Source organism: Notolepis coatsorum (genome assembly GCF_963971535.1).
Source record: "Notolepis coatsorum genome assembly, chromosome: 10".
NCBI classification, from domain to species: Eukaryota; Metazoa; Chordata; class Actinopteri; order Aulopiformes; family Paralepididae; genus Notolepis; species Notolepis coatsorum.
In genome coordinates this window covers 50,225,874-50,235,753 of record NC_140174.1, presented here as the reverse complement: position 1 = coordinate 50,235,753, position 9,880 = coordinate 50,225,874, and the positions used below count along the sequence as shown (strand labels likewise).

The window sequence follows — 9,880 nt, the reverse complement described above, 5'->3', positions numbered from 1 at the left end:
TGGCCCCTGTAAATGTCCTAACACAACCCCCTCCAATGTACAGTAAGAATGACCAAGTATGGTCTTGTCAATATTCCAATGTACAGTGTCCCCCACCCACCCCTCCTACCCAATCTCCCCCCCACTCCTACCCAACCTCCTCCAATGTACGGTACCCCCCCCCCCCCCTACCCAACCTCCTCCAATGTACAGTTTCTACGTCAAATGTATATACTTCTTTTCTGGACTCTTTTCGTATCACAAACAGTACTGTATTTGCAAATCTGGTATGTCATAAATGTATAGATGTAGCAGTACTGTCTATCTGTATGTCATGTTACGATGAATTGAAAATGGGGGACCCTGATGTAAACAAGATGAAAGTCTTTCTCTGGTCTGCATCCCCTTAACAATTGTATGTATTGAGCTGTACTGTACCCATTCTGCAATCTGTTAATAAAGTTTTCAATCAATCAATCAATCAATAACACAAATGTGCTTATGGAAGCAAACTTGATACCAATAATTAGTGATTGATTGATTGAAAACTTTATGAACAGATTGCAGAATGGGTACAGTACAGTACAGCTCAATACACACAATTGTTAAGGGGATGCAGACCAGAGAAAGACTTTCGTCTTGTTTACATCAGGGTCCCCCATTTTCAATGCATCATAATAGTATAGTATTTCTCTGTTAAGCCCACTTGTGCAACTTCATCCACAGATTTGAAAACTTAGTTTATTATAGTTATACAGTGAATATATTATTTGTCAGTGTTTGCAAAGGAAAATATATCTATACTGTCACATCAATTAACCACCACATTAAAATCAAATACAAATCAAAATATAGATTTTTACATTCATTCAGGATTTCAACCCAATAGAGTAATAAAATAGAGTAATAAGATAACAGACCTGGGTCAAATAGTAGTAGCAAATAACTGTTCTTAGCATTCATGGCAATAATAAACTTGCAACCTCCTTCGACAAGCTCTGTCCCCTCGTTGAGAAACCTGCCTGCCGTTCCCCACCCAGTCCATGGCTGACAGATCCAGTGAGAGAACAAAGACAGGTCCTGAGAGCGGCTGAGAAGAAGTATAGAAAGTCACGCCTCACTGGCTGACATCGACACATATCACAACCTCTTGTTAACATTCTCCAAAACCATTACTAATGCCAAAGCTTCTTTCTTTCACCATAGGATCGAGGCCTCTGCCAAGAATCTTCGCAAACTGCATGCTACCATGTCCTCCCTCTCCCCCCCACCCCCTCCTCCCTCATATTTCTCTGCCGAAGACTTCGCGATCTTCTTTGAGGAAAAAGTGGAGAACATCCGCAGCTCCTTCTCCCAACCCCCACCCATTCCAAATGCTGAATCGAGAACCTCATCCTTCACTCTGTCATCTTTCTCTCCCATTACAGAAGCTGAGACCCTGACACTGGTAACGTCGAACCGTCCGACTACATTCCAGCTGGACCAGCTACCCTCCCCACTCCTCCAGACCATAGCACCAGACATCCTCCCATTCCTAACTGCAACCATCAACTCCTCACTCAACTCGGGGGTGGTCCCCACCTCCCTAAAACAAGCCAGAGTCACGCCGCTCATAAAAAAAACAGCCCTGAACCCCACCGTCATAGGCAACTACCGTTCTGTCTCTCTTCTCTCCTTCCTTTCTAAAACACTTGAACGTGCTGTATCCAACCAACTTACTGCTTATCTCTTACAGAATTACCTCCTAGACCCTAATCAGTCTGGCTTCCGGACTGGCCACTCCACAGAAACTGCCCTCATTGCGGTCACAGAGGCACTTCACTTAGCAAAAGCGAAAGGCCTCTCCTCTGTCCTGATTCTCCTAGATCTATCTGCAGCCTTCGACACAGTCAACCATCAGATCCTCCTCACGGCCCTCGCAGGAATGGGAGTGGCTGGCTCTGCGCTGACATGGCTGTCATCATACCTCAATGACCACTCCTACCAAGTGTCATGGAGAGGGACCCTGTCGGCCACCCGCCCCCTGCGGACGGGTGTCCCCCAGGGCTCGGTTCTAGGACCCCTTCTCTTCTTCCTCTACACTAAATCACTGGGTAACATTATCACGTCTCATGGCTTCTCCTATCATTGTTATGCCGACGATATTCAACTCTTCCTCTCCTTCCCTCCCTCAGATATCCACGTCTCTGAGCGGATCTTGGCCTGTCTGTCCGACATCTCAGCCTGGATGACGACCAACCACCTCAAACTGAACCTAAGCAAAACAGAATTGCTCCACCTGCTGGCCAAATCCTCCCCCCTGACCGACCTTTCCATCACAGTCGAGAATGCAGCTGTGACCGCATCCCCGACCACCAAGAACCTTGGTGTTGTCCTTGACGACCAGTTGAACTTCTCTGCTCACATCGCAGCGACAACCAGAACCTGCAGATTCCTCCTGAGCAATGTCAGAAGGATCTGCCCCTTCCTGACAAAAGAAGCCACCCAACTCCTCGTCCAATCAACAGTCATCTTCCGCATCGACTACTGCAACGCATTGCTCGCTGGCTTCCCGGCCACTGCCACTAAGCCTCTTCAACTCATTCAGAACGCAGCGGCCCGCCTGATCTCAAACCTACCGAAGTCGGCCCATGTCACCCCACTTCTTAGGGACCTGCACTGGCTCCCCATTGCTGCACGAATCCGCTTCAAGGCCCTCGACCTGGCATACCGTGTTGCAAAGGGAACCGCTCCCGCCTACCTCCGGTCAATGGTCTCTAACTACACACCCTCAAGACCCCTACGCTCTGCATCTTCTGGCCGCCTCAGACCTACTCCTATCCAAGCTCCGGGAGGGTCATCAAAGAGAAGTCGCCTATTCTCAGTCCTTGCCCCACAATGGTGGAATGAACTACCCACCCCAGTTAGGACAGCCGAAACCTGTCCAATCTTTCGCCGTCGACTAAAGACGCACTTCTTCAACCATTATCTGATTTAAAAAATAAAATAAAAATCTAACCCTAACTAACCTTACTGTCATGCACTTGTCCTAATAAACTAACCTACACTGTAGCACTCAACACTTTGATGAACATTGTTACTCAGCTGATAGAGTTGTGCCCTTCCTGATGACTTGTCGTACAGAACTTGTAAGTCGCTTTGGATAAAAGCGTCAGCTAAATGACTAAATGTAAATGTAATGTAAACTAGCAGACATTGTACCAGATGGATGGGGTTTACTGAATCAGGACACATTAGATGGTGTCAGGTAAGCTGTCAAACCAAAATAAGTATATACTAGATGATTGTCTGAGATGTATGCCACTCAAATTAGAATGAATAAGAAGTGGAATAATCTGCAGCTACTATTTTGACCCCAGTCTGGTTCTCAATAATCAATCAATAATGAATCGTGATTATAAAATGTTTGTCATACAACATTTCCCTTTAAAGGAACACGCCAAGATTATAGGAAATGCGCTTACCGTCTTCTCCAGAGTCAGAAAAGAAGATAGATAATGTCACAAATGAATGGAAGCGGATACGGATCGGCGAGCCTAGCTGTTGGCCAAAACCACATCACGTTTTAAGCTAGGCTAGCTGATCTGTATCGGCTTCCATTCATTTGAAATTGGTATCTATCTTCTTGTCTGACTCTGGAGAAGATGGTAAGGGTATTTCCCACAATCTCGGCATGTTCCTTTAACGGTATATATTGTAATGTATATACCGGCATGTATGGCATGGGGCCCCACACATTCACCAAGATCTCTCTCGATCACTTGGGCGCTAACGGAAACAGAAGCTCTCTGTCAGCGATTCTTCCGCTCCCCTTCAGAACCATTCTGTCCTCGTACATGGAGACGGTGCCAAAGGCATCGCTATCAGGCGGGGTCTCAATGACGCCTGCTAACGTGAGGTAGTGCACTCCCGAGTCTTCGTCCCAGTGGTATCCTCCGTCGTGGTCGTGACCTGCCATGAAACACACCACGCTCGTATGGGACTGCAGTATGGCCAGAACCTCATCGTAGTTCCAGGTTAAGCAGATGGGCTCCGTGGAGCTGGGGTGTACAGGGAGATGACCTGTTAAAAAATAATAATAATAATAATCATCACTGTGGCACTGAGACTGTCGGCTGACTCAGTCCTCAGCTGAATATAGGTACTGGAACGCTGGTGCCAGGACAACAGCCTGCTCCTGAACATTGGTAAAACCAAGGAGCTGATCGTGGATTATAGGAGAGGACAGCAGGAGACACACACACCACTGAGGATAAACGGGGCTACCGTGGACAGGGTGAGCAGCTTTAAGTACCTGGGGGTCCACATCTCAGAGGATCTGACATGGACAACACACATAGACTCAGTCGTAAAAAAGGCAAAGCAGCGCCTCTACCACCTGAGACAGTTAAGGAAGTTCAGAGTATCTGGGAAGATACTCCAGTCCTTCTACTCCGGAGCTGTAGAGAGCATCTTGACTGGAAACATCACTGCCTGGTATGGAAACAGCACGGCACAGGACAAGAAGGCCCTACAGAGAGTGGTGCGCTCAGCCGAGCGTACCACGGGTATTGCACTACCTCCCCTGCAGGTTCTATACAACAAGAGGTGCAAATCCAGAGCCTGCAGAATAATGAAAGACCCTCACCACCCCAACAACAGCCTGTTCCAGCTGCTGAGGTCAGGCAGATGCCTGCGAACCCCAGCTACTAGGACAGAGAGACTTCGGCTCAGCTTCTTCCCCCAGGCCATCAGAGTAGGGCTGGGCGATATGACCAAAAACGTTATTGCGATAAAATTATAAAGTTATTTTCATATAATTCGATATCGATAATTATCGTCGATATAATGTCTGTCAAGTTTAATTAACTTCTAATATGCTGCTGCGAATGTCTCAAGTCGAGTTGATGTCGTCATCAGTCCTCGCACGTTAGCAGTTAGCCGACAAGCGGAGTATCTCATGACAATAAATATGACACTAAAATACTCTCTTCCGCCACAATATATTGAAACGACGTCCACTCCCACACTACTATAAACGTGGCCTCAGAATTCAAAACACACACATACTCGGCACGTAAATATATAAAACAGTGCCGTGCAAGCTAGTTAACCTAGCCAGCCTGTTGCTTCTACGCTGTGTATTCCATGACAATGTGCTAAATATCACACTAAAATACTCTCTTCCGCCACAATATATTGAAACGACTTCCACTGTATACCCCCACTACTATAAACGTGGCCTCAGAATTCACCACACACACATACTCGGCACGTAAATATATAAAACAACGCCGTGCAAGCTAATTAGCCTAGCAAGCCTTGTTGTTGAGTGAGTCCTACCGCTCTGGGTCTCCTTCCGGGTCGCCCGCCTCCGTCGCTCTCGGCCATCTCCTTCACTGATTGGTTGTTAGCTGTTGTGCGTAGCACGTCATCACGTAAGGTTGGTTGTTGTTAGTGAGTGAGCTGAGCCGAGGCTGAACGGAGCCAAGCTTGGAAAATCGATATATCGAAACTTTGCGACCACGTTTCATGTTTATTTCGAGGAAATAATTTATCGCGATAGTTATCGTTATCGTTTTATCGCCCAGCCCTACATCAGAGCCTTGAACACTGAACTCTCTACACACAAACACACATGAGCACACACACGACACGCACGCTGTACACGCTCGCACACTAGCAGCCACTTTAACATGAGCAAGCACACACTCATGCTGCACACGCCCACACTTATGGCCACTAAGGAAAGGTCACTTTAAAAAATAGTAACAGTAACAGAACAGTGTATGCACTACCAAAGGACCTAGCATGTCCTCCATGCTCTGTAAATAACTTATGTACAAATACCGATATGCCCTACTATGTTACCTGTTTATTGCACAATGTTGTTTATTGGATTCTACTACATGTTGTTACTACTGTATTGCACATCGTTGCGGGCAAGACCACCCGCATTTCATTGTATACTTGAATGCCGTGACAAATAAAACTCTTGACTTGACTTGACTATACAAAATCATAATAATAATTAGGGGTGTAACGATGCGACCTCACACCGATTAATTTTGATTACGATTATTCAGGCAACGATTCAATGCATCATGAAATCTCTTAATTTGACCACGATTCGATTCTATTAATTTTCTATTAATTTTCTATCAGTTAATTCCCCAAAAAAATTTGAATACACAAATGTGGCTGGGGGAACTGATTCACTCAGCATGAATGGACTATAGGTCAATAAAAACAATACACACAACAAAACAAAACAAAATTATTATTATTTTTTTTAATAAAAATTTAAATTATAATCGATTCTAACATTTTCAAATCGATGCAGTTGAATCGTCACATTAGAATCGATGCATTTCGATTAATCGATGCATCGTTACACCCATAATAATAATAATACATTTTATATATATATTGCACTTTACATTTGGCATCTCAAAGTGCTACAGATAAAAAAAGAAGCATATCAGGGTCTATAAAAAAGCTCCACTAAAAAGGTGGGTTTTTAAGCCACGTTTTAAAAGCATCCACAGTCTGTCCTCAGATAGTCAGGGAGAGCATTCCACAGACTGGGAGCAACCCAGCAGAAGGCCCGATCTCCCCTGGTATGGAGCTTGGTCCTGGAAGGTTTGAGAGAGTTGGCAATTCCAGAGCAGAGGTTTCATGTGGCGGTTTGTGGAGTGAGGAGTTATTTGAGGTAGGGGAGGAGCGTTGCCATGGATGCACTGGTAGGTGAGGAGGGAGATCTGGTACTCGGGTGATGTGGTCGTATTTACGCACCCTCATCAGGATCCTAGCAGCACAGTGTTACACCATATGTAACATGAAATGTAGTATCGTTTTTCCTTCACATTTCAGTGTGGTGCTGATGGTATGGTTACTGCTCAGGTTGGGATTCCTTTCCACCTGGGTTGAATCCCAACCTGAGCACGACATAAGAGCAAAATGGCCACCGTGTGAACTGTGAATATGGTCGGCAACTATTATAGGACGATAGGAGGCACAAGGGAGGCTAATAATGATGTCTTTGTCTATAACACTTTTATAAAAGGTAGTGCGACGTACGTGACGTGTCTGGATTTGAAAAAATCTGACAAACTTACTGACAACGGTGACTCTTTCCATTCTGTCATCAGCCTGGGACAGAACTCCATCCAGCCAGTCCAGTTGGTCCTTGCTGAATCCTCCATTGAACATGACAAACCTCTGCTCCAGTCCCTCACATACTAGAGCAACAGAATAAGTCAAGGTCATGAACATTTTCAGGTGTAGAGTCTCACAGGTGAGAATAGAATCTTAACAACCAAGCATTCCAATAAAAGCATCACAATGGCCACTGGCCAGTGTAAGCTGTATAGAGTTCAAACATTAAGACCTGAAAGTGAAAGGGTTAAACAGGAAATAATCAGTCATATATATATATATATATATATATATATATATATATATATATATATATATATATATATATATATATATATATATATATATTTTTTTTTTTATAGAAAACGCCAACACCTTTGATTGTGGACATTCCAATCATATGTACCTGGTGGATGATTCAAATCCTCGTTATCGTTGTGCTCATTTAGAAGTGTCAGCGCATCAGTGTATTGTACACTTGACTTCTCTCGCCCTAGAAGGCTGACATCATAGGCATCCAATACAACAAATCGGAACCTGGGGGCCGGGCTGAAATGGTAGGCGTAGATATCCCCTGTTTGGGGTCCACTCCCCCTGCTGTCACAGTGGGTCGTGCTGTTGAGCTTTGAACGAAACAGCGTGGCTCTGCTGAAATTGTAAAACTCGTGGTTGCCCCACACATGATGGACTTCCATAGGACCGGGGTTGTTAAACTCTCTCATGACCGTTTCCAGGGCTCGGTCTGACGCGCCGTGTCTCTTATTAAAGCCATCGATAATGTCGCCGAGCTGAAGGATGAATGTCGGTTTGACAGCAGCCGTTGTCCACGCGTCCTGGGCGTTACGCAATAGCCGAAGACTTGTCCTGTAGTATCGTTGTCGTGTGTGTTTGAAATTGAAACCGTTGTCAATATCCGCGTATTGAATGTCAGCTATCACTCCGAATGTAAACAGTGGTGTCTGGGAGCAGTCACCCATTCTGTTTTTCTTATTATACGGATCACCTGATGCCAGTCCTCTTTTTGTACAGCACCTGACGTTACTGAAGAAGTTGACTAAATATCCTCGTAACTTCACAACATTTTGAAGCCCGGCCAGACCGCTTGTTATTATTTCTGAGAAAACTACCAACAAAGCTCAACGCATTGAGCCAGCGCGCGACTACACGTTGTAACAATAATATATCTATATGGTAACAATTACAACAACGTCCACATTGCCGTTGCGTTCAAGAGCATCCCGTCAGCGTCGTCCGTGCGCAGTGGCAAAAACAACAACACAGAGCTAGCTGTAGTCAGTCACCGTGAGTTAAGAGGCAGATTTGGTAGGTTATATTGCACAATGTGGGTTAATTTAAACGAGAATTACATAATAATAATATGTATGTAAAGTAGCATGGAGAGAGAGAAAAACGAAACATAATTTTTTTGACATGTCATTGATTAAAGGTAGGTTGGCTCCTGTGGTTTCCCAGGATTACACTGGAGGGCACTAGTATGCTACTTTTCACTGGACGTTGTAGTGTTAGTAGCCGAGTGGCAGGCTTTGATTGATTGATTGATTGAAAACTTTATTAACAGATTGCAGAATGGGTACAATACAGTACAGCTCAATACACACAATTGTTAAGGGGATGCAGACCAGAGAAAGACTTTCGTCTTGTTTACATCAGGGTCCCCCATTTTCAATTCATCAGGACATATATGACATACATGACATACAGATAGTCAGTACTGCTACATCTATACATTTATGACATACCAGATTTGCCAATACAGTACTGTTTGTGATACAGAAGGAGTCAAGAAAAGGGAGTATATACATTTGACGTAGAAACTACATTGGAGGAGGTTGGGTGGGGGGGGGGTGGGGTACATTGGGATATTGACAACCATACTGGGTAATTTACATTGGAGGTGGTTGGGGGGAAACACTGTATAAACAAGCAAAACTGTACAATTGAGGGGGGGGGGGGGGGGGAGACACTGTACAAACAAGCAAAATTGTACATTGGACTATTGACAAAACCATACTAGGTAAATGACTGTACGTTGGGGGGGGGGGGTTGGGATTAGGATATTTACAGGGGCCAGTTTTGAATTGCAGTCTCCCGTAGGTGTCCCTTGAGAGAGGTTTTGAAAGTGGGTAGTGATCCACATTCCTTTACAGCTTTAGGTAGGGCGTTCCACATTGATGTGGCATAATTGCGAAACGTGTTTAGTCCCTTGTTTGAGCCGAATCTGGGTTTTACATGATTTGTGGAGCTCCCTCTGGTGTTGTGATCGTGGTATTCACTGACCTTTGGGAAGTATTTTGACATGTACATGGGTACCTTGGTCGTGTAGTGTATCTTGTAGACCAGGCCCATTGCAAGTTGCTGTACTCTGCCGCCTATTATCTTCTTCTATGATATACTTCTATCGATCCATGACAATATAATAACACAGGCGACTTTATATCTGGTCGGGGGAATAGCAAGCAACATTTTACTCTTTTCACATCTTGTTCTACTCACAATAATCCAAACAGGAAGTGGTACAGAGTGCCAAAACAACCCACAAGAGGGCGCCACATCAGTGTCAATAAGAACATGAAACCATGAGAATGGTTTACAGTAGTTTCCCTCATATTTGTCATGGGACTCGTACTTCAGATCAGTTCAACTGACAGTATGGTATGGGTAGCCCCAACAAACAATACAAATTGTGGCTTTAAAAATATTCAATACAATTTAAAATAAAATAAATTGCAATAAATGAAATGGA

At 44.5% G+C, this 9,880-nt stretch overlaps 1 protein-coding gene across 1 annotated transcript; it reads right to left on the bottom strand.

Annotated features, from left to right (window-relative positions):
* Positions 1-3,643: 3,643 nt before the first annotated feature.
* adprm (ADP-ribose/CDP-alcohol diphosphatase, manganese-dependent) lies at positions 3,644-8,323 on the bottom strand. Its single transcript, XM_084323621.1, has 3 exons — positions 7,523-8,323; positions 7,077-7,199; positions 3,644-4,041 (listed from the first exon to the last, which is right to left on the bottom strand). Exons 1-3 carry the CDS (start codon positions 8,091-8,093, stop codon positions 3,737-3,739), a joined length of 999 nt encoding a protein of 332 aa, XP_084179747.1. The 5' UTR covers positions 8,094-8,323; the 3' UTR covers positions 3,644-3,736.
* Between the last annotated feature and the right edge of the window lie 1,557 nt (positions 8,324-9,880).

What these genes read in the sequence shown, in the direction of transcription:
- adprm (XM_084323621.1), bottom strand. Translation starts at nt 8,093, where the DNA reads ATGGGTGACTGCTCCCAGACACCACTGTTTACATTCGGAGTGATAGCT. An exon ending in GGATTTGAATCATCCACCAG is followed by an intron (nt 7,200 to 7,522) that starts GTACATATGATT and finishes CTGTTGCTCTAG; the next exon opens with TATGTGAGGGACTGGAGCAG. An exon ending in GGAAAGAGTCACCGTTGTCA is followed by an intron (nt 4,042 to 7,076) that starts GTAAGTTTGTCA and finishes ATTTTTTAACAG; the next exon opens with GTCATCTCCCTGTACACCCC.